The 27,854-nt window shown below is 35.7% G+C and overlaps 1 protein-coding gene across 5 annotated transcripts in view; it reads right to left on the bottom strand.

Moving 5' to 3' along the window:
* Positions 1-1,876: 1,876 nt before the first annotated feature.
* The window catches only part of Uchl5 (ubiquitin C-terminal hydrolase L5), a 42,162-nt gene continuing 16,184 nt past the window's right edge, over positions 1,877-27,854 (bottom strand). Inside the window, exons 4-12 of one of the 5 annotated variants that reach the window (XR_004389314.1) lie at positions 14,184-14,309; positions 14,042-14,103; positions 13,779-13,909; positions 11,611-11,674; positions 10,138-10,240; positions 8,988-9,101; positions 6,819-6,917; positions 6,048-6,197; positions 2,375-2,502 (exon numbers count right to left, since the gene is read on the bottom strand). Coding sequence is in view for 4 of the 5 variants with exons in the window: in XM_032914960.1 (XP_032770851.1) it covers positions 2,458-2,502; positions 6,819-6,917; positions 8,988-9,101; positions 10,138-10,240; positions 11,611-11,674; positions 13,779-13,909; positions 14,042-14,103; positions 14,184-14,309 (744 nt within the window). In the remaining variant the exon portion in view is untranslated. Of the gene's footprint in view, positions 2,503-6,046; positions 6,198-6,818; positions 6,918-8,987; positions 9,102-10,137; positions 10,241-11,610; positions 11,675-13,778; positions 13,910-14,041; positions 14,104-14,183; positions 14,310-27,854 lie in introns of those variants that run through there. The other 4 variants (XM_032914960.1, XM_032914961.1, XM_032914962.1 and 1 more) reach the window with 4 other exon arrangements.

The raw sequence follows: 27,854 nt of genomic DNA, 5'->3' as shown, positions 1-27,854 counted from the left end.
TGGGTCAATGAATCAAACCATGTTTTTTATAAGAAATGAAGATGACTAATAGGTATTTTTAAAAGTACCCAACGTCTTTAGCCATCAGGGAAATGCAGATGCAAACTCCTTTGTGATTCCATCTCACCCCAGTGAGAATGTTCTCATGGAGAGAACGAAGACCAACACACTGGACAGTGCTACTGATCTGTGTGTGGACTGCTGCCACTCGGGGTATCACCCAGAACAGCCACTGGGGAAATCAGTTGGAGGCTTCTCCAAACAGAACAAAAACAGAACTAGAAATCAGGCAGTAGTGGTACACACCTTTAGTCTGAGTTCAAGGCCAGACTTGAACAGAGTAAGTTCCAGGATATCCAGGGTTTCAGAAAAAATAACCCTGTCTCGGAAAAAAATCAAAAATAAATAAATAAAAATAAAACTATAACTACCCTGTGACCAGCTATATCACTCCTAAACATCTATTCAAAGGATTCTATCCCAGAGATACTCGCATGTTCATGTTTATTAGTACTCTATTCATAAAAGCAAAGAAATGTATGTCTGTCTACACTGAATGGATAATGAGGATGTGGCACTGAGCCTGGTGTTGGTGGCATGCGTCTTAATTCTAGCACTTTGTAGGCAGAGGCAGGAGGATCTCTGAATCTGAGGCCAGCCTGCTCTACAAAGTTCCAGGACAGCGAGGACTGTTACACAGAGAAACCCTGTCTCGAAAAACCAAAACTAAACAAAACCCAGAAGTATAGAATCTGTAAAAGAATGAATGGATTAAAACTTAAGTAGAATAACTCAGACACACAACACATGTATTCTCTCTTACTGGATTTTAGTCTTTAAAAATGAGAATCCTCTCTTCCCCTTTGTCCCTGGCCCTGCTCTCCCCACAGTCACCCCACACCCCCGCCACTCTTCCCTCCACGTGCTCATAGCCGGCCTTTACTTCTCCCCTCTTCTATTCTTCTCTCGCTAAACCTTTCCATGTGGAAAAAAAAAAAATGAAAGTAAATCATGACCATAAGACAAACAGAACTGGTTTTGAGGAAGTCCAGCGATCAAATATGTTTTATAAGAAAAGTACAAGAATGAACAGAAAGGAAGAAGGTCAAAAACAAATTATGTATAAAAATACCAAAATACAAACTACCACTTAATATGCTAATTTAAATAAATTAAATCTGGGTCAAAGCTGAAGCTAGAAAATGGTATACAAGTTACCTCATAAAATAAACTATATTATTTTACATAAAATGTTTAAAAAGTCATGTATCAATTTTTAAAATGTGCTTGGATGACTCATTTTTTTTAATAGTAAGTTTAAACTTTTTTCCTTTCAAGTTTAATTTGGAAAGAAGTTAGAAACAACTTTTCAAAGACAAAGACCATGAGCCAATCACCTATAGCCGCGCCAGAAATCAGCCAATTGTGTGTAACCGCGCCAAACCCCCTAACCTCCCCTATATAAACCCCCGAGTTTGGAGGCTCGGGGTCGATTCCTCTGTCTCCTGTGTGAGATACGTGTCGACCGGGGATCCCGCTAAGACCCGGGATCTCGTTAATAAAGCTACCTCGTGCTTTTACATCAAAAAAAAAAAAAAAAAAGACAAAGACCCTGGAAACTATGGATCTAGAATGTACGTTCAGATGGGCATAGGATAATCCTCTGTCACCACTGCTATCTTTAAAAGACTCAGGTAACAAACTGTTAAACCCTTAATTTTCAATGAACACCCAGAACAATATCTTGAAAACCAGGTTGTCAAAAAACTCTCAAGATTTACTTGTTCAACCTTCAGTTTTGTTTCAAAGCAAAAAATATCCAGACCTTTCTAGAATAATCCTACAATATATAAACAAACAATCCCAACAAGTGAAGAAAGTTTGCTAAAGTATAATTGGGATATTTATTGTCGTCTTTACAGAGAGCAATGTAAATCATCAGAAATTGTATCAGTCTTTCCAAATAACTGGCCTTAAAAAATCAAGTTGGTATAAGATAAAATTTAGTTTTAAGATCTGCAAAACACACAATGACAAAAAATGCTAATTATTTTTGCCACAATTGGAAACAGATGACCAACCTTAAGTAAGATCTGACATTCATAAATTGAATATATTAAGCAAACAAATAAAAGTATTAATCAGACCAACTACAGATGAAGCATATTATCTGTATTTTCCAGGTTCGCTACTCTAGCTGCATTTCTAGAGACCAAGAACTCTCAGATCCAGAACTGAATAATGAAATTTGGCCAGCACTTTTTATGTCACTTTTATTTAATATGCACTACATACACATGATGCAGGTAAGGAAAGAGTTTTAACTCCATGCATAAAGACAGACTGGTACTATGCCAAACGTGCACTGAGTCAATTAGGATGTTGTTCAAAGTTTCTTTTATTTAATGGTGTCCATGAAATTAAGTGCAGCAGTGTACACATGTCCAAATATCCTCTTCACTTAGTTTCCTGAGCTTTCTTTGCATTCTGTTTTTCTTTTGCCTAAAAATTAAAGATAGCATATTACTTCTCAAAGATTGTTTTAGATCATACTAAAGTAAAATGTATCCAAAGGTATCACAAGGGATAAGGCTTATACATCGTTCAAGCTACTAGAGCCTGTGTGGTGGGACTGGGCATGGTGATGTAAGAGAGCGGCTGGCCCGGCAACATAGAAAGGAAAGATATTAACGAATAAACAAATGAACAAGTACTGAGATACCCGAGTTCTGAGACACTGAGAGCATGGCAGTTTCTAACTTGAGACTTGCAACTTCTGCTGAATCCTAAAGTTATCTTCCCTCAGTAGAAGTGATCATTTTTGGTTTACAGAAGATCAATGTATTGATTATAGTAATTAAAATATACCCATTCTATAAGCCAAACAACCACAATAATTCTAAAAGTATATATTATTTGTCTATTTCTTACTCAAACTATTTCCAATAAATTCTTTATGCTTTCATTATATTGAAGTAAATGAATTTAATATAGTTTTGATGAACTTAATATCACTAAAAGCATACATGCATATATATACATATATATATATAAATCAGTAGTCTCAGTAAATTTATTAAACCTAAATGTTTTCCATATATCATTTAATCTTATAGTTACAGTATTAAATGCAGTAATTCTATTCGTTAGTAAAGTAACCAAAGTAAAGACATTATCAAAGCAGCCCAAGGCTCACAGATATTATCAAAGTGGACCAAAGTCACACAGTTAACATACAGTGAAGTTTCAATAGACGTCAAAGACACATGTTCTCAAGCAGTGCTTTTCAATATGTATGCCAACTGGGGTCCCTATTTAAATGTAGATGATTCGGTAATAAAACAAATTCTCATGTGATACCAATTCTGCTGGTCTTTGAAAACGAACCATAAATAAGAATTCTGTATTATACAATCAAAAAATAGAATAACTAGAATTAGTACAACTTTTTATGATGCATTAGGTACTATCAGCAGCAGTATGATAAAACTGAGAGCTAAGCATTAGACTTAATGGATGTGGTGGCACAGGCCTATAATCTAGCTACTTGGGAGGCTGAGATGGAATGGCTAGTTCAAGACCAGCTGGATAAAATGGATAAAGATAGCTGGGTACAGCTCAGTGGTAGCCTGAGAAAAGTCCTTGAGTTAAGAATGAGGTGGGAAGGGAACAAACCACAGAAAATCGAGAGCAAATTATTATAAAAACATTTATACATAAAATACAGGCATTATCTAAAATCTAACTACTACACAAAAGTAGCAAAATTAGTTGCCTATATAAACATTTTTAGTTAGTAGAATAATTTGGAATTTAATTTGTATACAAATCCTATACAAAATTTCCTTTCTTTTTCCATTTAGCTTCTTTATTTTTGAGACACAGTTTTACCTTCTAGTCCAACATTGCTCTATACCTCACAATCCTCCTACCCAGGCCTCCTAAGTGCTGAGATTACAGACACGCAACACCACCTCTAGCAAAGCTTCCTATACAACTGAATTTCAGTTACAAAGTGGAAAAAGAAAAGTACTTAGTATTTTGTTATTAGTTTCTGAATATAGTTTACAAAATGCTTACTAAAAATAACAAAAAAATTGTGATCATTGTCCTACTTCTTTATTTAAGAGACAGAAGTTTTAAGGAATAACGACTATAATCAATTGAGTCAAAATTCAATTCATTTGGATCCCTTTATCAAATACATTCAGGATTTTACATGAAAGGTACCAGAAGTTTAAAAAGGTGAAATAGACAAGGATTTAGAATTAGGCATACATGTGTATAGATACATACATATGCTGGAACCAAATTTCTTACAGTACTGTAAGTATAGAAGACTCACAAATGGAATCTTAATCTAGCTAATTTTATGTTTCAGGGAACAGATTTGGTATATAGTACAATAAGTGTTACAACTATTTTTAGGTTACGTCCTGAGCAATTTATATGCAATGTATACAACTCTCATAACAAAACCAAAAAAATTTTATTCTATGTCATTAGAGTCACAAGACCAAGAGAAAATTAGTTCTTTTGTTTCTTATTCAATAAAATGAAAGTTTTTTTGCCCCAGCTACTTTCACCATTGGCTATATAGACAGCCATGTCGGCCAAAGTCCCACTGTAGACAGACCAGTAGCACCACTAAGTGGCTCACCATCCCTGCACTGTCCCTCCTATCCCCCTTCACACCACAACAGACAACTCCTTAGAGGGGGCTGGGGAGCAACCAACAAACTAAGTTCCAAATACTCCAAATCCCAATCCATATCTAGATTCTATACATAATTTTTCTTGAAAGTATTACAATTAACGAACACCATGATAGCTTTTTATTTTTTATAACTTTAAAATATAATCTATTTTACCCTCTTTTCAATTTGCTTTGCTTATTAAAAGAGTTCCAAAGTGGTATAATAACTTGTTGTTTTTCCACAAAAAAAAATGACAAAAACAAATTTGCTCTAAGAAAATTAGAAGTTACTATGTCTAAAATTTTTCACAAGACTCGATGCTGATATTAATCTTAAGATACTACACAGAAGACTCTAATTGTTTCAGTCTTTCCAAAACCATTTGTGGAAATTGGGTGAGTAAATTTATATACCATAACAAAATGTCCGGAATATAATTGCAACTAGATAAATGAGATGAACAATTTAAAACATTTCAATCAAATGTGAATTGAAATATCCTCAAAACCTAGAAGTTAGCACTGTACAGGTAGAAAGAATAAACATACACATTGCTTGTATAGTATTACAGATTAAAGATTTCTAAGAACTAGGTAGACTAGACAGTCGATAACCACCTTCCTTAAAAAATTTGCAAACAGAAAGAGCAACAGCGCTGGTGTAACACTAATATTATATATCCTTATACTGCCACCGTGTGTCCAAGACAGTCTTTGCAAAGGTTTACTCTAAGCTCTCAAAATCATCATCTGGGGCACACACTGTCATGGACATTTTTTTTTCAAATCACAAAATTTTTCCTAATCGACACAAAAATACTGTATTTTGAAACAAACATTAAAGAATAGTTTGCATTAAATAAAGAATAGTTTGCATTAAATAGAGTAATAATTTGTCCATAGGTTTCCAATCAGAAATTTTGTTCAGGATGACTGAATTCTGAATCCATTAGCCTCGACTTCCAAGTACTAGAATTATAGGTATGTACCACCACACTCATCACTACTTAATATTTTTAAAACAGAAATAGTTCATGGTATTTCAAAGAATATTGTATCTAGATACCCTGATAAAAAAAAATTTGAGGATCACAGGGTCCTAGTTGTTAATAAAAGATTGAAAATCAGTTTCCCATCCTGAGAAGCATCAACAGAAGAGTTACCAATCTTCTACAATAAGTTTAAATTTAATGCTAAAAAGTGAGTCATATGTTTCAGGTAATAAGGTAAACACAAATACATTATGAATTCAAATCTCAATATTATTTTTGTATTTATAGTATGAAATATCTGGGACAAAAATGTATGTTTGCTTTGTACACTTTAAAATCAATAAGAAAAATATACCTACCATGTATTCTTGTCTTTAAATTAATGGTCCAAATTTTTATTTGCCTAGAAGTGTCTTCTCAAAGTGTTTCTCAAAGTGTGGTACACAGATCAGTTGCATTAGAATCACTTGGGAAACTTATTAAAGATTCCTTCCCCTACATGAGAATATCTGGGGAGGGGGCCAGGTAACATGTAATTTAAAGAGCATCCAGAGATGGTCATTTTCAGAAAAGCTGATTTACAATATAAACGTATAAACAATTTAACTGTAATTCATTTATTCCTTGAATATTTTATTAAGTGCTTAACACTGAAGAATAAATCTTAGAAATCAGAATTTTCCACTTAATTTGTTAGTTACCCTGCAGCGGGAAGGATTCTAGATTAGGAATAAGAAACCTATTTGCTAACCAAACTATTCTTTTATCCCCATCAATCTCCATTCTAGTTCTAAATCCTGTTATCAATGCAAAATTTTACAAAATTAGCTAAGGAAAAAAACTATTATTTCAGTTATTAACACCGAAAATTTGTTTTTGTTTAAAGAAAGTGTTTTAATACAAAACCACCTGTGTTCTAAAAATTAATAATTATGGTCTGATAAAGTAGTGGGACAACACTTGTTTTTGATTTAAAGTGCTACGGTAGGTTACTTCTCTTAGAATGCAAAACACGAGGCAAAAGAATAAAACTACAAAAGCCCCGGAAACTTAATCTCCATCCATGCTCAAAACAATGTACCTGGGGGAGAACCTAGTCTAGCTTGAGTAGTCACCAATGAAATACTTACCTTTTCCACAAGTGGAATTAACTGCTGGTGTTCTGCTAAGGTCTTTAACAATTCCATAATGAAAGGCAGGTAGTTATGCTTCCTTCTGATATTTTCAATCTGAAAATAAAACACATTTTCTGATTGTATTATCTTTTTGCATCCAATTTAAAATTCCTCATTCTCATAAATAATATTAAAAATAAGATTTGATCCCTCCTGATAATAAAGAATGTAAAACAAAACAAGTAGCAAGCATTAACTAGGTACAACTTCTTTCCCTCAGCTTAGCAAACTGAAAAGAAGTTTTTTAAAGTCCATTGTGGACAATCTACTTCTGTAGAGGAAAGAAGCCTATTCCAAAGATATTAATAAAAACATAAGCTGTGAAAACAAACTTACCAAGGTCTACAAGATAAACACCCCTGCCACTGTAACTACACAATTACTAAGGACAAGACTAAAAGACCAGCTCAAATTTTTGAAGTTTAATAAATTTTCTTGGAGCCTTTTTTATATCAGTGAGGATAGACGGTAGGGGCAAATCTGTGCTAGTGAACAGTCTCCCAAATGACGTGCTTCTAACCTTCCATGACCACTGAGCTATTATACATCCCATCTAGCAGACACTCCACTGACTATTCCTTCCCATAGTTAAAGCTTTTATCATTTATAAGTCACTTCAACATTTCCTCAAATGAATTTGATTTATCATTTCTTTTAAACTAGGTGTGATTTGTTACATGTTCTGACAATTAAGTCATGGTTAGTTTGTATATTATGTAACAAGGAAAGTAACAGTTGAAGCTGTCATCTCATACTTTCCTGTTGCCAAAATCTTGGCCCTTTCTTTTTCTGCTTTTAAATTACTCTAAGGAGCCTCATCACCTCTTACCTGGTAAAAATCCTACTATAGATTCAGCTGTGGTCCATTTATTTCCTTTCATCTTTAATAGTCATCTGTTGGCTGTTAAGTACACTGTGACATTGTGCTGACATAAGTCAAGCAAAAGCAACAAAAATGCAGTCCTTTCATTTGAGTTTCAAATGAAAAAGAAATCTTGTACTACTATCTCCATGTGACAGATATCCTAAGGTACATAACCACTAGACATCCAATATCTAAGTCCTCCTTCCATTCTCACCTTACTTAACAGACTCTATGAAGAAAGTCAGCAGTTACATAAATGTTTGTTATAACTAATAAATAAGGATTCTTAAAAACTTTAGAATTTTAAAAGAAAAATCAAGAGACTTTTAAGGCATAGCAATTTGATAAAATTAAGATAAAATATATACTAAGAAATAAAAGACTATAAAAAACACCTGTTAATAGTAGTGTCATATATGTGTGTGTGTATGTATATATATGTGTGTATGTATATATAGATAATATGATATCCATTACTTTGTTACTAACATAAGAAATTAATTTAAAATTTTTAAGTATTATTAGTATTCATGAAACAAATGAGTAATATTCAGAGGAACCAAAATTTTCATATTAATATAATTCTACTTTAAGTAGAAAGCCTTTTTAAGACTAAGAAGTATTATATAAATTTGCCTAGCACTAGAAACAAAAGTGTACTTAGCCTGAAAAGGCCTACAACAAGCAGCTAGGCAAGCACCTAGTGCCTTTTAAACAGTTTTCAGCCAGTCTGTAGTGCAATGTATCAGTACTCCCAGGAGGTTTTCCACTGGTTCAAGGCTATTATCCTTAGACATAGTTCATTATAGACCAGGCATTACTACATGGCCAGGGCTACATCTCAGACTGTCTCAAAAAACAAAACAACAACAACAACAACAACAACAACAAAACCATAATTAACTCACTTTCTACTACAGAAACTGGGATATTTTACAAAAATGACCGTAAGTCTTGATGAAGCGCTATACAAGAAGAGGGGGAAGCGCAGCAAAGCTCTCAAAGCCTACAGACAAAAGGTCCTGGCTGTCCCCAGTAGTCACAGGTACAACACCCTGGACATCAGGAAGAATAGTAGGTACAGGGAACTGAGACATCTAACAGTTCATAATAACATTTAAAAAGTGAAACTTTGTCAAGTACCTGATAATCAATACATTATTCTGAAAACTTACCAATGACGGGAAGAAAGCAATTAGCCACCATTCTTTCAACTAAAAATGTACTACAAAATTATAGCCTATTTTTAAAAAACATACCTTATATCTTTTTAACTTTTGTACCTCTTCTTCAATAAGCATCTGGTTTCTGGCAACTTCTGACTGAATAGCACTTAACACAGTACTACCCTGATCTGTATCCATGGGTTCCTCCTTAGGGGAAAAAAAAAGAAACAGTACCCTAATGACTGTGGCTTAAATCCTGCCAACATTTAAATGATTCATATAATTATCTTCAGATTTCAACTTAATGTTGGCAAGAATATTAGCCCAATAAGAAAAATAAATTAAAGCCATAAATATACCTTCCATATTTCTGTCACAGCTTGACTTTCACCTACTACCAATCTTATAACGTATTATATTACTATAATCTATTAAATTATAAAATAAACTTGCTTAAACTATCTTTAAAATACAATCAAAGGGCTTTTTAAAAGACTTTCTTTACCAATAGCTCTCTTTTCCATCCATATTTATAGTAGTAGAAAGGAAATCATTAAGACTGGTAAAGATTATATGTACATTTACATACACCAAATTAAACTCCTTACAGAAATACACTCTTGCTTAACTGTAAGAGAAAATAGCTAAAATAATTCATTACTAACATTTAGTACCTGTTATGTTACTGTTTAAGTGATATAGAAATTTAATTCTCATGAATCAATTTATTACAGTGAACACTGTAATAGTCATGGTTCATTAAGAAACTGAAAAGTATAAAACTATGTAAAGTATAAAACTATATAACATAAATTCAGAATATTGCCCCTTAGTTAAATCTATTATAAATAAGAAAATCAATTTGTTCCCTGGGAGAATACAGTACCTATGCTAAAATGTTATACTCAAAGGCCAATGGGAATGCAAAGTAGGTTCAATTGGCTAGAGTGTCTCCTGTTCAAGCTTGATGACTTGAGATCAGATAGCCAGAAAAAGCCAGGAATGGCCACACACATGCCTATAACACTGGTGCTGTAGGAATCAAAGTCAGGGAAATTGCTGGGACTTCCTGGCCACTAGCCTAGCTCCAAGTTTAAAGATCCTCCCTCACAGAAAAAAAAAAAAAGTGTGAGAGAATAAGATATTAGATATTCTCCTCCAGCTTCTACACATATCTATTCTTTCCAGTTCCTCCCACCCTGTATACACAACCAAGGCTGTATGCATGTATGTATCCACAAACCTCTGCAAGCTGTCTCTGTAACTCTGCTATCTTCTGTTCATATATCATTTTTCTGTCAGATACAATGGCCATTAAATTAAATCGAATTTCTCCTTCACTATACCTGCAAAAAGATTTTAAAATGTAATAAAAATTATAAAATCATTAGTATTAAGATAATACATTGTGATTACTACATAATGGAATAAGTAAAATTATTAGCAGGCTAATAATAACTGACATTTTTAATAAAGTTTTTATATAAAAGAATATAATGTAGCAAAATATTAAATGTTACCAATTGCAAATAAATTTAAGTGTTCCAAATTACTATGAGTTTTACTTAAGACATTAGAATAACATGTTTTTATCACTCCTTCTTGTAAGAAATAGGACAATTATTACTTAAGTTCTCAGAGAAAAAAATTAAACCAAGACTTTACATTTGTTAGATTCTACTGAGGATACTAAACATTTTTTTCCGAGTCATGATGTAGTTTCTACTGTTTGTAAATGCATTTTAAAACTTTATTTAACTCACAAGTAAATATAAAATATTAATTTTAATGTAATATACCCTGATACCAAAAAAAAAAAACCCTCATAATAGTATGAACTGCCTTAATCCTTAATATAGTTGGAATTACCTATAATACATAAAGGAGACTTAATCTAGATAATAACATACTACAAAACATAGGTCTATATATGTATTTGCTCAAGACTACAAGATATTTCAAAAGGGTCATATAAATCTAGTTATCAGAAAAAACATGGTCAAATATAACTAATGCTTTGAATTACATGAAAATGTTTAAAATTTTCTGGGTCTTTTTTAAATTGAAGGAGTTCTATGTTCCTAATCCTATCAAGTATAACTGAAATTCGTGGAAATAATACATTAAAAGGAGAAAGAAAAAGTGGCTGCCAGGGTAGGAAATTCACTGTAGGTCTGAAGAATCCTAAGGTGAGATGGTTTGCTGGGTCTATCTTGGCTGTGATATTATAGTGTACCTTTTTAAGATTACAAGGCACACATAATCTATCACTTCCTATGACTGAACATGTTTATATAATTATTTCAAAATAACTTCATCTTGAAAATCCTCAAAACCAAAACAACAGTCCAAAACTGTCTGTACAAATACTTAGCAACAGTAAGCAGCTCGTTTAGAACTGGTACTGTAGCTCAGTGACAGATCATTTGTCTAGCATACCTGAGGCCCTAAGTTCAAAGCCCTGCACTGCCAAAAAATAAAATGAAAAAACAAACAAAAATCTCCACTTAATGGATATCAATGCATCTGGTTTGTCATATCATTAAATAAAATTTCTAAATTACATTTTCTCAATACATTAATTCGATCAAGAGAAGGTCAGATGTTTAACACAGAACATTAAAAAAGTAAAACATTTTTTTAATTAAAACAAACAAATAAAAAAAAAACCCTTAGAAACCAGATTTCTAGATGAATGATATTAGTGGAGCATTACTTTTGAATCCTCTTCTCTATTACTGGCCTCACTGCAGTAATCCAGTCATCTTGATTGCATGCACCTAGAAGGAAATGTTAAACAGTTAAAACAACACCAGAAAAGCCAATATTTACTAACAATCTCTCAAAGTTTGAATCAACAATACTGCCGTTAACTGAGAATGTATTCAAACGTTGTAAAGGTAACCTACTCTACCTAAAAATAAGCAATACTGACGCAGTCTTGGCAAGTTGTGAGCCACATATGTCTTGTGGATTCTTCTTTAGTGTAATTATGTTAAGCTTCAATTTTTATTTTCTGATAACAGAAGAATACTATCATTTGTATTGTCATACTATCGTTTAACATCATGTCATGCTATCATGCAACAGACATGTTGGTAAACACTAAAATATTTGAGGAAGCAAGGAATGAATTAGGAAATTAACTCATTTAAATGTACAACACAAGATAAGGATAAATGCGCTCAGTGCTAGAGCGCTTGCCTGACACACTGTAGCCCGGGGATGTCCAGTCTCTCAGTCTCTCTCTCCCTCACTCACCGGTCTCCCTCCCTTCTCCCCTCTGTCACACAAATTCTAAGAAAAATTGTTAGGTTATCATGTTTTATAGATGACAAAGCAAAAGCTAGAGAAAAAAAAGAAACCAATCCTTACTGTCTGACATTTACAAAAATGTAAAATAAAAAATTGATAAGGAGTAATAGAGCAAAAAAGATCAAAATACATCATATTCATGTATGGAAATGACAATGGATTAACTACTTTTTACAATTACTGTATGTTAGGAAACATTAAAACAAAATTGAAAACCATTTATAATTCAAGGTCATTTAGCCAAAATGCTTTTTCCTAGAAGTCATGTAACAGCTACAAAATGAATGTGGCTATCCTGTATTGTTCATTACTTTGTTAATATTTGATAATTATAACTGCTGTCAACAGAAGACAAAAGAAATTAAATTAATTATCAAACCAAGGAAAATCAGCTTCTTAAAAATTATTTTAACAAAGAATATTTTTAAATACAAACCTTCACTAGATGAATTATTCATTATAAATGTGGAAAACGATCAAAATTATGAAATTATAAACAAACAAACCTACTTATTTGTTGTAGTGATGGGGAATGAGCCCAGATCATCATACATGGTAGAGAGAGCTCTACCACCAAGATGCATTTCTAGGTCCAATTTTATGTATAAAAGTATAAAATTTAATCAAAAGCATGTATGAAATTCAAATAAAGCAAAGGTTTGCTGGATTACAAGCTAATACAACAAAAGAAATTTAATGAAATCACAAAAAAGAATGACAATTCTTTTGTGAAGAACTGGAGTGTAGTTCAGTGACGGAGTCCCTGCCTACCACACTTATAAGACTGATGTGCACATGGTGTGTCTGCCCAATGTGTGCATGCTCTGTCTCTCTCCCTGTCTTTCTCTCTGTATCTTGGATGTGTGCATGCATGCTGTCTGTCTCTCTCTCTCTCTCTCTCTCTCTCTCTCTCTCTCTCTCTCACACACACACACACACACACACACACACACACACAAATTTTAAGCAATTTTTCAGGTTATCATAAAAAGTATGGTTTCTCTGTTATGGCCCTTTCACACATACACACCACTATGCTTTGTTTCTGTTCACTGCTTTCCCACACCACCCTACTCTATGCCTCCTACCCACTCTGGCTGATTCTCCTCATCTCCTCACTTCTGCTTTCTTATCACAGGTACTCCATGACCCCACTCCCTTAAGACCTTTTCCTCCCCTCTCATGCTTTCCATTGCAAAGCTAAGCATGATGAAATTTCCTGCTGTAATCCCAGAAGGAGAGAGACTGAGGTAGGAGAAATTCAAGGCAAGTTTACTTAGGTAGAAAGCCAAAGTATCTCAAAATAAGTAAATTTATTTATTTATTTTAATTAAAAATAAGCTATGTAATCTGTGTGTTAAAAACAAACTCATAGGCCCAAAATGAAGTGTTAAGTCTTTGCTATATAATCGCATCATTTAATTTCATCAAGCAATCAAGACCATATTATATACTACCTCAAAGTAGCTTTCATTCTCAAAATTTAAGCAGACCTGCAGCTAACATAAAGGAGAATATAAAATCTTTTTTTCCTTATCCAAATAAATATCAGAACAGAAAACAAATTACCTAAATCAATTGGGCCTTCTCTTAATCCATCTAATTCATACAGTCTTCCATTAACTGGAACATAACTGACAAAGTGAAAAGCATCTTCTTCTTTGGCTGATGTCTTTGTATCAAATTCAAACATCTGCTGTCTACAGAAAAGAGTAAGAGTCAATGAAAAAGCAAATACAACAAAAACAAGAGACAGAAAATGATAAGACAGTCAGAGGAAGATAGATGATAGGCAGACGAACAGACAGACAGACACACATACAGTTCTTTACCTGGCAAAACTGTTGTGCACTTGTCGAATCACATCTGAGTTACTCAATGCCAACCCCTTCATCTAAAACAAATTTGAAAAGTAGCCTATTATAACAAGAACAATCACAAATAGGTCGTTTTAAGATTAAGAACTCTACTCACAGCTGCATCAAAACTTTGGGAAAATTCCTTAAATTCTGATAATGTCTCTCCTAAATGGACATCTTGATGGGTACAGTTCAGTAGTACACTTACAATAGCCTGCGTGGCACAAGCGTTATTAATTACCTATAAAATATAAAAAGGAAGAATATTATGAGTCTGTCTTATTTTATTTTTTTTAGTTGACCACACACCCTCCAAACAGAAGTAGTCTTCAAATTCTATTTCATATGCATTAGCATAAACTTTTAGTTCCCATTCTGATCTAATTTCAGAAACTTGATGCAATTCTTGCGTGGAAAACTCTAGACAGTCAAAGAAATTTAGTAACCATTAAGACTGCAAAGAAATCCAGTTAAGGCAGCATGACCAATCAGCCTACCTAATACAGCTAACTAGAACAAAATAATTTATCCTCCCTCCTAACTTCCGTCTCCCTAAACTTACTCTTACCAATTTAACCATATTTAAGTATACAGCTTTAACTCCACTAACTAGCTTTTAGACAGAAATTCTGCAACAACTCATTCCCACTCATTTGAATCTCTAATCCAAGTATATATTATCCACATACATGTACTCAAAGTCACAGTGTTGTGTCATCATACTCTATGTTCAACAGATTACATGACTTTCTATATACACAAGCACCCAAAAAAGTACCTCCTTCTGTACCAGATAGTTTTCTGGGCACTTTATACAAATCAATTATTTTAATCTTCTAAACAAACTATAAAAATATATTCTTATTTTACTTTACAAAGTACTGAAGCTCAAACACAGAGAATTAACTGGCTTCCCACGGGTACACAGCTAACCAAGAAACAGTCTGATTCCACAATTTGTGTAGCAGACACCACACCAAGCTGATTCCATATTATGTATGTGGGCTTCTCCAATAAGATCATAAACCATTTTTTTTTTCCTATTCTTTTTTTCGGAGCGGGGGATCGAACCCGGGGCCTTGCGCTTGCTAGGCAAGCGCTCTACCCCTGAGCCAAATCCCCAGCCCCTGATCATAAACCATTTTATAAAATGTTATCTTACAAACAGCTTACAACACCTAAAATGTTAAGATCATAGAAGTGAAAAACAGAAAAAGGGGCTAGAAAAAGGGCTCAGCCATTTCAAGTACTTGCTGCTCTTCTAGAGGACCTGGATTTGGTTCAAAACACCCACATCAGACAAATCACAACTATAGACAATTCCAGCTCCAGGGGATCAAATGCCCATGGCCTTTGGGAGCACATGCATCCATGTTTACAAACGCACACACTTATACATAATTAAGAACAAAATAAAGAAAAGGAAGGAAAAGCACTATGAGCTCAAGGCAGGTCTGGTTTTACATGGAAAGTTCAAGGCCAACCAGGCTCCACAACAAGATTCTAAAAATCAAAAACCCAAAACCCCAAAATCTACACCGAGCCCAGATCATGAATGAGTTTAAACTCTGGCTCCTATGAAGAAAATACTTTTCAAAGATATGGGGAGATGATCACTGTGTGTTAACACACACACACAACACACACACACACACACACACACACACACACACACACACACTCATGAGGACTAAAATCAAAATCACAAGAATCCACATAAAAGACTGCACATGCCTGTCAATACTGTATCGGGGCATAGAAGGGCAGTAGATCCCAGAAGTTCACTGGCAAAATTTAGCCTGGTTAAGAAGGTGAGTTTTAGTTCAATGGTTTGCTGGTAGCATTCACCTCTATATATGACATGCTCTAGCAAACCATTGAACTGAGAACAGGACCCCATTGGAGGAATTAGAGAAAGGATTGAAGGAGCTGAAGGGGCTTGCAACCCCATAAGAATAACAATACCAAACACTCAGAGCTCCCAGGGACTAAACCACTACCCAAAGACTATACATGGACTGTCCCTGGGCTCCAACTGCATATGTAGCAATGAATAGCCTAGTAAGGGCACCAGTGGAAGGGGAAGCCCTTTGGTCTTGCCAAGTTTGGACCCCCAGTGAAGGGGAATGTCAGGGCTAGAAGGGGGGGTCAGGAAGTGGGGGTGGTTGGGGAGGGCAACACCCTTATAGAAGAAGGGGAAGGGGATGGGATGGAGGCTTAAGTCTGGGAAACCAGGAAAGAAAATAACATTTAAAATGAAAATTAAAAAATATCCAATTAAAAAAAAAAGAAATGAAGACACATACACAGATAACTGACGGGAAACAAAAACAGGATTTGTAAATATATTTACTGATAGAGTGATTGATTGCAGGATCTTACTGTGTTGCCCTGGCTAGCCTGAAACTTGGTACGCAGACCAGGCTATCCTTGAACTCATAGATATCCTCCTGCCTCTGCTTTTCAAGTGCTGAGATTAAAAGCGTGTACCATCACACTGGGCTAGGACTTAAAAACACATGGGAAATAATAACTAACAGTGATGTCTGGTACTCTTATGTGTCTGGTGGCTCTAGTCTTTTATGTACAGAGGCCACATATGTATGTAAACTGTGATGTGAGCGCTGTAGTTGCACACAAATCTTCTGAATAAGGAGATAGATGAATTAAATGTTTTTGCTCAAAGCGTCACAGTGCAAGTCTAAATAAGAGATGACATTTAAATGCAAGCTTGGCTCCTGGTTATACAGCGTCCCATATGTCTATTACACTGCCTCTGAAATCACCAAGCATTCATCTAATATCTACTCAGTGGACATTGTGTAAGACACAGAAGAGAAAAAAGAATAGTTTGCATACAAGAAACTTAATGCATTGCTGCGTGAGTCATCTTTTCAGAGCCCAACCTTGTTTTTTGAGATAGGGTCTCTTCTTCCTTGGAACACCCTGATTAATCTTGGATTGCTAGCCAGGGACCTGGGGGATTTACCCATCTTTACGTAGGTTTACTCTCAGTAAACTGAATGTGAAGTCTATATAATGTTATCCAGAAGAATTTGTTCCATGGACTATAAGAATATCACAAATGGATGTTTGTACTGCCTCAAATATATTCATATTTTGTATGAAATTAAAGTAATAATAACAACAACAACAATAGTGAGTTTCAGATTCAAAGACGTCTGAAGGAAGTGAAGCAGAGAACAATAGAGGAAGATGATTAAAATTCTGCTTTGGCCTCTGTATGTATGGGGGGATACATGACTACAGACTTACATATATGTAACACACACAAACACACACACACACACACACAGAGAGAGAGAGAGAGAGAGAGAGAGAGAGAGAGAGAGAGAGAGAGAGAGAGAGAGAGAGAGAGAACATTAAATTTTAAAGAAAGGGACTGGAGAGATGGCTCAGCGGGTAAGAGCACAGATTGTTCTTCCAGAGGTCCTGAGTTCAATTCCCAGCAACCACATGGTGGCTCACAGCCATCTATAATGGAATCCAACGCCCTCTTCTAGTGTGTTTGAAGACAGCATGTGTACTCATATAAATAAAATAAATAAATGAATCTTTAAAAATAAACACAAAAATGCTCTTATGAAAAAAATGTTAAAAAGAGAGAGAATGTTAAATTTTAAAATAAAAGTAAACTCAGAAGACTGAGGTAGTGGAATTCCTTAAGCATTGGTGTTGAAAGTCATGAGACCATATCTCAAAAACAGAGTCAAACTAAGTACTGGAAAGAATGTTGCTCATGAAGAATCTTGGAAAAGGAGAAATCAAAAGAGAAATGAATGACAAAAAAGCCAAACCAATATCGAGGAAATTTTTACGTAAATATGCAAATAAGAAATCTAGAACTCAACTAAATAGTCAAATAAAAGAAAACCATGACAGGGTCAATCATAAATTTGTTAAATATCAAAATAATCATAACTCCATTCCATGTAGCTTCAGTAAATTAAGAAAAACATAGGCCTTCCAGTTTCTATCTGCCTAGAGCTGACCCTGTACCCACATTCTCTGTATCCAAATCCCACCAGGAGGGAGCTGGTCTCCCAGGAGTGCTGACACACAGGCTTGCAGGGGAGTGAGGCAACTGCCAGAGACAGCAAGACCAGCTAACACCAGAGATAACCAGGGGGTGAGAGGCAAGGGCAGGAACCTAAGCAACAGACACCAAGGCCACTTGGCATCACCAGAACACAGTTCTCCTACCACAGCAAGTGCTAGATCTCCCTAACACACAGGAAAAGCAAGACTCTGATTTAAAATCACTTCTCATGATCATGTTAGAGGACTTTAAGAAGGACATATATAACTCTCTTAAAGAAATACAGGAGAACGGGGTTGGGGATTTAGCTCAGTGGTAGAGCACTTGCCTAGCAAGCGCAAGGCCCTGGGTTCGGTCCCCAGCACCAAAAAAAAAAAAAAAAAGAAATACAGGAGAACACGGCTAAACAGGTAGAAGCCCTGAAAGAGGAAACACAAAAATCCCTTAAAGAATTACAGGAAAACACAACCAAAAAGGTGAAGGAATTGAACAAAACCATCCAGGATCTAAAAATAAAAATAGAAACATTAAAGAAATCACAAAGGGAGACAACCCTAAAGATAGAAAACCTAAGAAAGAGATCAGGAGTCATAGATGCAGGCATCACCAACAGAATACAAGAGATAAAAGAGAGACTCTCAGGGGCAGAAGACACCATAGAAAACATTGATACAAATATCAAAGAAAATGCAAAACGCAAAAAGCTTCTAGCCCAAAACACCCAGGAAATTCAGGACACAATGAGATCAGACCTAAAAGTAATAGGTAAAGAAGAGAGCAAATATTCTCAACTTAAAGGGCCAGTACATATCTTCAACAAAATCATAGAAGAAAATTTTCCTAACCTAAAGAAAGAGATGCCAATAAACGTACAAGGAGCCTAGAGAACTTCAAATAGATTGGAACAGAAAAGATATTCCTCCCATCACATAACAGTCAAAACACCAAATACACAAAACAAAAAATATTAAAAGCAGTAAAGGAAAAAGGTCAAGAAACAAATAAAGACAGACCTATCAGACTTACACCAGACTTCTCAACAGAGACTATGAAAGCCAGAAGATCCTGGGCAGATGTCATACAGACCCTAAGAGAACACAAATGCCAGCCCAGACTACTATACCCAACAAAACTCTCAGTTAACATAGATGGAGAAACCAAAATATTCCATGACAAAACCAAATTTACACAATATCTTTCTACAAACTCAGTCCTACAAAGGATAATAGGTGGAAAACTCCAACACAAAGAGGGAAACTACACCCTAGAAAAAGCAAGAAAAAGAGTTGGGGATTTAGCTCAGTGGTAGAGCGCTTGCCTAAGCAAGCACAAGGCCCTGGGTTTGGTCCCCAGCTCCGAAAAAAAAGAAAAAAAAAGCAAAAAAGCAATCTTCTTTCAACTAACACAAAAGATAGCCACCCAAAAAAATTCCACCTCTAACAACAAAAATAACAGGAAGCAACAATCACTATTCCTTAATATTTCTCAATATCAATGGACTCAATTCCCCAATAAGAAGACACAGACAAACAGACTGGATATGTAAAGAGGACCCAGCATTATGCTGCCTACAGAAACACAACTCTGTGACAAAGACAAACACTACCTCAATGTAAAAGGCTGGAAAACAATTTTCTAAGCAAAGGGTCCCAAGAAACAAGCTGAAGTAACTGATGTAATAACAAATAAAATCGACTTCCAACCAAAAATTATCAAAAAAAAAAAAAATAATAAAGGACACTTTATACTTGACAAAGGAAAAATCCACCAAGATTGTTCTCAATTTGAAACATCTATGCTCCAAATGCAAGGGGACCCACATTCATAAAAGAAACTTCACTAAAGCAGAAAACACACATTGAACCTCACACAATAATAGTGGGAGACTTCAACACCCCACTCTCACCAATGTTCACGGAAACAGAAACTAAACAGAGACACAGTGAAACTAAGAGAAGTTATGAACCAAATGGATTTAACCGTTATCTTTAGAACAGTATAGAACATCCTAAAAAAAAAGAATATACCTTCTTCTCAGCATCTCATGGTACTTTCTCCAAAACTGACCATATAACTGGTCGCAAAACACACCTCAACAGATTCAAATAATCCCATGCATCCTATCAGATCAGCACCAACTAAGGCTTGTCTTTAACAACAACAACAACAACAACAACAACAACAACAAAGAACAGAAAGCTCACACACAGAAGCTAAACAACACTCTACTTAGTGATAACTTGGTCAAGGAAGAAATAAAAAAATGAAAGACTTTTAGAATTTAATGAAAATGAACTGAGAAAATTAAATCATCAGATCATACTTGAAAAGCCTATACTTAACAAAACTGGAAAATCTAGATGCAATAAATAACTTTGACAGATACCAGGTACCAAAGTTAAATCAGGATCAGATAAACCATCTAAACAGTCCCATAACCCCTAAAGAAAGAGAAGCAGTCATTAAGTCTCCCTACCTAAAAAAAGCGCAGAACCAGATGGGTTTAGTGCACAATTATATCAGACCTTCAAAGAAGACTTAATACCAATACTCTTCAAACTATTCCACAAAATAGAAGCAGAAGAAACACTACCCAATTTGTTCTATGAAACCACAATTACACTTATTCCTAAACCACACAAAGACCCAACAAAGAAAGAAAACTTCAGACCAATTTCCCTCATGAATATTGATGCAAAAATACTCAATATTTTCTGCAAACTGAATCCAAGAACAGATCTAAATGATCATCCATTATGATCAAGTAGACTTCATCCCAGGGATGCAAGCATGGTTCAATATACAGAAATGCATCAACATAATCCGCCACATAAACTCAAAGAAAAAAAACCTCATGATCATCTCATTAGATGCTGAGAAAGCACTTGATAAAATTCAGCACTCCTTCATGGTAAAGACTCAGAAAGATCAGGAATTCAAGGCCCATCCCTAAACATAGTAAAAGCAATATACTGCAAACCAGTAGCCACATTAAATGAAATGGAGAGAAACTTGAAGCAATCCCTAAAATCAGGGAGTAGACAAGGATGCCCATTCTCTCCCTGTCTATTCAATATAGTACTTGTAGTTCTAGCCAGAGCAAATAGACACCAAAAGGAGGCCAAAGGGATACAAATTGGAAAGGAAGAAGTCAAATTATCACTATTTGCAGATGCTATGATAGTGTACTTACGTGACTCCAAATATTCCACCAGAGAACTACTAAACCTGAGAAACAACTTCATCAAAGTGCCTGGGTATAAAATTAACTCAAACAAATCAGTAGCCTTCCTATACTCAAAGGATAAACAGGCTGAGAAAGAAATTAGGGAAATGACACCCTTTATAATAGTCCTAAATAACATAAAATACATTGGTATGACTGTAGTCAAGCAAGTGAAAGATCTGTATGACAAGAACTTCAAGTCTCTGAAGAAAGAAATCGAAGAAGATTTCAGAAGATGGAAAGATCTCCCATGCAGGATTGGCAGGATTAATATAGTAAAAATGGCCATCTTGCCAAAAGCAATCTACAGATTCAATGCAATCCCCATCAAAATTCCAACTCAATTCTTCATAGAGTTAGAAAGAGTGATTTGCAAATTCATTTGGAATAACAAAAAACCAAGGATAGCAGAAACTATCCTCAACAATAAAAGAACTTCTGGGGGAATCACCATCCCTGACATCAAGTTTTACTACAGAGCAATAGTGATAAAAACTGTATGGTATTTGTAGAGATAACCAGGTAGACCAATGGAATAGAATTGAAGACCCAGAAATGAACCCACGCACCTATAGCTTTGACAAAGAAGCTAAAACCATCCAGTGGAAGAAAGATAGCATTTTCAACAAATGGTGCTGGTTCAACTGGAAGTCAGCATGTAGAAGAATGCAAATCGATCCATTCTTATTGCCCTGTACAAAGCTCAAGTCCAAGTGGATCAAGGACCTTCATATAAAACCAGATACATTGAATCTAAAAGAAGAGAAAGTGGGGAAGAGCCTTGAACACATAGGTACAGGGGAATATTTCCTGAACAGAACACCAATGGCTTATGCACTAAGATCAAGAGACCCCATAAAATTGAAAAGCTTCTGGAAGCAAAGGACACTGTCGATAGGACAAAAGGGCAACGAATAGATTGGGAATAGATCTTTAACAATCTGATAGAGGGCTAATATCCAATATATACAAAGAACTCAATAAGTCCAGAGAACCAAAAATAACCCTATTAAAAAAAGGGGGGCGGGGGGAACAGGGCTAAAAAGAGAATTATCAACTGAGGAATATCGAATAGACGAGAAGCACCTAAAGAAATATTCAACATCCTTAGTCATCAGGGAAATGCAAATCAAAACAACCTTGAGATTCCACCTCATACCAGTAGGAATAGCTAAGATCAAAAACTCAGGTGACACCAGATGCTGGCGAGGATGTGGAAAAAGAGGAACACTCCTCAACTGCTGGTAGGATTGCAAGCTCTTACAATCATTCTGGAAATCAGTCTGGAGGTTCCTCAGAAAATTGGACATAGTACTACCCGAGCACCTAGCTATACCACTCCTGGGCATATACCCAAAAGATGCTCCAATGTGTAATAAGGACACATGATTTCCACTATGTTCATAGCAGCCATATTTATAGTGGCCAGAAACTATAAACAACCCAAATGTCCCTAAACAGAGGAATGGATACAGAAAATGTGGTACATTACAGAGCGGAATAATACTCAGCTCTTAAAAACAATGACTTCATGAAATTCACAGGCAAATGGATAGAGCTAGAAAATATCCTGAGCAAGGTAACTCAGTCACAAAAGAACACACATGGTATGTACTCACTGATATGTGGCTAATAGGCAAAGAGCCTGGAATGCTCATGATACAACTCATAGACCACATGAAGCTCAAGAGGAAGATTAAGAGTGGATGCTTCAGTCCTACTTAGAAGGGGGAACAAAATAATCAAAGGAAGCAGAGGGTAGGAGGGACTTGGGAGGAAGAAGGGAGAGGGAGGGGAAAAAGAGGGACAGAATCGGATATGGCAGGAGATGGAGGAGATGTACAGAGGGTCAGGAAATTGAACAGAGGCATGGATCAATGTGGGATGGGAAACTGGGTGAGCAACCATAAAGTCTCAGATGCCAGGAAAGCAAGATCCTCCCAGGACCCCGTGAAGATGACATTAGCTGAAATGCCCCACATAGGGGAGGAAGAACCTGAAAAGTACTTATCTAGAGGATAGGCTTGCCCCCCAACTCCCCAATTAAGGGACAGGGCCACCTACCCTCCAAAATTTTATCCTAGAATTGCTCCTGTATAAAGGAAATACAGGGGCAAAGAGTAGAGCAGAGACTGAAGGAAAGGTCATTCAGAGACTGCCCTCCCTAGGGATCCATCCCATATACAGACACCAAACCCAGACACTATTGCTGATGCCAAGAAGTGCTTGCTGACAGAAGCCTGATATAGCTGTCCCCTGAGAGGTTCTGCCAGATCCTGACCAATACAATTGCAGATGCTCAAAGCTAACCATTAGACTGATCACAGGGACCCCAATGCAGGAGTTAGGAGGCCTACCCAAGGAGCTGAAGGAACCTTAAAAAAAAAAAAACACACAAGCATCATCAATGTCTTCCTCCTCCATTTTCACAATCTATACATTACACACTAAAGGTGCTAACTCTATTCAAATCTACATCCACTGTTATTTTCAGTCTTGCTTACTCTCGCATTAGCATCTATGCTTATATTCTATACCGTGCTAAAAATGAATTCTTACAGTATAACCATGGTAATTTTCTAAATGAATATCTAATCATCATGCCATCATCTTGTAAAACATTTTGATAACTTACTATTACCTATAGAATACAGAGAAAAATCTCAGTTGCTATGACTCTGTGATTAAGACCTGGGCAGATCAAACCATCCTGCATGCCTGCATGGCAGCATGGATTTGGGGGGAGAGGGGGGCATGAAGTCCCACACATATCGGAGGAACCACAGCAACTGATGGCTGTTGAGGAGAGAAGAGTTGGTTTTCTTTAGGAATGTGGTCCTATACAGAATATCCATGTTCTGGTAGATGGTCCTGTACCCTTGAACATATAGGTACACATATATGTGAGTAAATTCTGGGCTTACAAGCAAAGATGCCCAGACAGAAAAGTGCTTGTAAGAGACAAAAGGAAGAAGCAAATTGAAGGGAATCAGGTATACATTATATCCTTAAATAAAACTCTCAAGCAGTGAGTCTCCAAAACAGTTAAATTTTTAGAAGTATGTTTAAGATAATCATAGTTCCTAGGAATATTGATTTATTTTCCCTGAATCTCAAAGAATAATATTGTGGGAATTTGAAAACCCTAAGAAACTTTTTCCCCACTATATAATTCTACAATGTGTCACTGTTGCTGAACTAACTAAAAGAAAGTCTCAATCAGCCTAAAATACCTGCGTGATCTGTGCCTTTCCTCCCTTTATAATCTGACAGTTGCTCCAGTATCTACCTTTTTCTTCTTAGCTAAGAGTTGAAGGCTAAATTTTGGCCTGATTCTGGGGCCACCTGGAATAAAGACAATCTTCCTAGTTTCCTTTGCTAACTCGGGTTACAAAGTTTAGGGTTGTTTGTTTGTTTTTAAAGTAAGCATATAACACTAAAAAACTGTATGAATGTCCATAAAAGCAACAGAGTGTGCTGCTTACTTTTGACTGTCTGACACCTGGAACTATGGTAGAATGATCAAAGCTCTGGCAACAGTTTTGGACCATGAAGAAACCTCTCAAATAGGAGACTTTAGAAAGAAAGGAACAAAACTGTTGCCTATAACCTTGACACTTTGTAGAAATTAAAAAAGAAGGAAAGAAGGAAGGCAGGCAGATGGGGGGCGGGCAGGCAGGCAGAAGTAACTACTTACTGTAAGACCACTTTTTCTCTAAAGCTTTATCTAACCTAACTGGTTCTAATATGCTGCCTACTCACCTTCACATTCCATGACATCTCCCATTGATCTCCACAGTTGGTTACATGGCCTTCCTTCTTTTAGTATCTTCTACTACCCACAATTCCTTTTACCATGAGGTGTTGTTAATCTGGAATGACCCTCAGCCTTTCCCTTTAGTTAATACCTACTTAACCTACAGTTCCAGCTGAACTACTTACAATTACTCAGAGGAGCCTGACCAGACCTCCTCAGTAAGGTCAGATCCTTGATTTACTTGTTTAGCAAATAATTTCACCCTCAAAAGTTTGACTCCTTGGTCCTTCTAAACCTAGGGGGTCTTAAAAAGTGATGCCTGAGAAAGATGTCAGTCTAGGAGGCTTTGTGCCATACTCATATTCTAATAATGTGCCTCAGAGTGGGGACCTGGGATTAGCTTTTTCAGCTGTCTCCTGTGGGGCAGAAGACTACGGTAATCTACATGAATAACCAGTCAGATCTCTAGAAACCATCACAAATGGGTTGGACTTTCCCTGGAAGACAATGTCATGTACACTGTCAGAAAGCAGGGTGTGACAAGTCAGTCCTATCTGTGACACCACTGGCAGTAAACAAGAGGACGCTCCACAAGTGGGAGTTCCACCCAGGGAATGTCTTTGCTTCACACAACCCTTTCCTTAACTATTTTGATCTATACACCAGCTCTAGTAAACCATAGCTGGTAAGTGTAACACCTTTAGGTTTAGTCCTTGTGTCTTTCTACTACTCAGTCACCTCTCTCCTGAAACGCAGAACGGATGCAGTCAGACAATAGACCATGTCTTAGCTGTCAGTACCATGGCAAGAGTGTTTTATATAAAAGCATTACTGCAATGTAATGTTTCAGCCTTCAAAGTATGATCACATCCAGTTCAAATGTATTGTTTAGATTTCTGAAAATATTCCTAAAGTCTAGATGCTCTTTCCTAAACATCTTTAAGTCCTTGAAACATAAAATCAAGGATGTTGTATTTATATAATAGTTCTCTTAACATGAAATATAAAATTAGCAAATTGGCAAATTTTACAGTGAAACTGACCTGAAATGTAGATTAAAATATTACTGGGAAAAATTAATTTGACATCTTAAGAATAGTATATTAATAGTACAATACAAATAAACTATTAAATTACAGTAAGATAGAAATGTAACGGGGGGTGGGGTGGACAGATGGCTCAGGGGTTAGGAGCATTAGTGGCTCTTCCAGACCTGGGTTTGAGCCCCAGAAGTCTCATGATAATTAGCAACTAGCTGTAACTCCAGTTCCAGGGGATCCACTGCCCTCTTCTGGCCTCTGCAGGCAATGCATGTGTGTTTTGCAAAGGTATAAATGCATATTAAGAAACTCACATACATTTTTTTTAATCTCGAAAAGCGTTTAAAAAAGAAAGAAAATAATGTAATGAATAACTAAGAAAATAATCAAAACACACCAGAAATTATAAAGTTTTACTATAGTATCATCTCTTTTATATCAAGTACTCTCTTAAACCTTACCAACAGCAAGGTTTCTGGCCAAATACACATGTCTTAATCCCAACAGTTGGAACGCTGAGACAGAACACCAAGTTCCAGACAAGTCTACACTACATAGAGGCTCCCTCCCTCCCTCCCTCCCTCCAAAACTCACACCAACATAAAGCCTACTGTCGTAACAAAAGAAACATAGTAAGGCTTGATTAAACCACATCTTAATCTTAAAGTCTTGATGGTAGTGGGCCCAAGTTCTTTAATCATGACAGTTCAATCTCCATTTACTAAATATATACTACATGCCATGTGCTATATATAAAAGCAAAATTCCCAACTGTCAGATTTACAAGCTAATGTGGAAAAAATAACAAAAATAGACATAGACAAGCAGACACATACAGAAACACGAAGAAAAATAAAACAATTTAATAGTGGCCATCTCCAAAGCAAGAATTATGTATGAATTCTTTCAGTTTCAATATCATTTTAAAAGCTTACAATTTGTGTAAAAGATACATAGGCTACTTATTGACTAGATGGGTCCAACTATTAAAAATAGCTAGTACTGGTCAGTGTGAGATTACAAAAATATTTATGTTCATAATTATGCTTCTGTACTTTAACTTAATAATATAAGCATATTTTCAGGGCTGGAGAGATGTCTCAGTGGTTAAGAGCACTGACTGCTCTTCCAGAGGTCCTGAGTTCAATTCCCAGTAACCACATGGTGGCTCACAGCCACCTGTAATGGAATCTAATGTCCTCTTCTGGTGTGTCTGAAGACAACTATGGTGTACTCACACACATAAAATATATCTTTAAAAACAAATAAATAAAAGTATATTTTCATATAGAACAAAGAAAATTTAACTTCTCTTAAAAAATATTCAATTTAGAAAAGTTAAAGAAAAACAGAAAAAAAATGAAAAATAAGCAAACAAAAAGAGAACAGGTTACCAAAAAGAGCCACGGCCTGACCTAACAGGTAGGAATGAGAATAGCTTAACAATACTGTATATGATTTGGGGATATCAGAAACAACCACAATTTTTAAACTAAATTTTTTTTGGTTTTTTTGGGGGTTTTTTTTTTGTTGTTGTTGATTGTTTTTTTGGCTTGGATTTCAAACTTATTGAACTCATTAAATTAATTCTCTTAATTCATTTTTTCCATACAATGGGCCAGTTATATGACAAAATCTATTGGTTTTAACTTTTTCTGATCATTAATAAACAAGGAAGGTCTTAAGTGTGGACATGAATCTCC

The sequence above is a fragment of the Rattus rattus genome, chromosome 10, assembly GCF_011064425.1.
Source record: "Rattus rattus isolate New Zealand chromosome 10, Rrattus_CSIRO_v1, whole genome shotgun sequence".
NCBI lineage: Eukaryota > Metazoa > Chordata > Mammalia > Rodentia > Muridae > Rattus > Rattus rattus.
The sequence above is the reverse complement of the archived record's forward strand: the minus strand, read 5'-3'. Positions and strand labels throughout refer to the sequence as shown.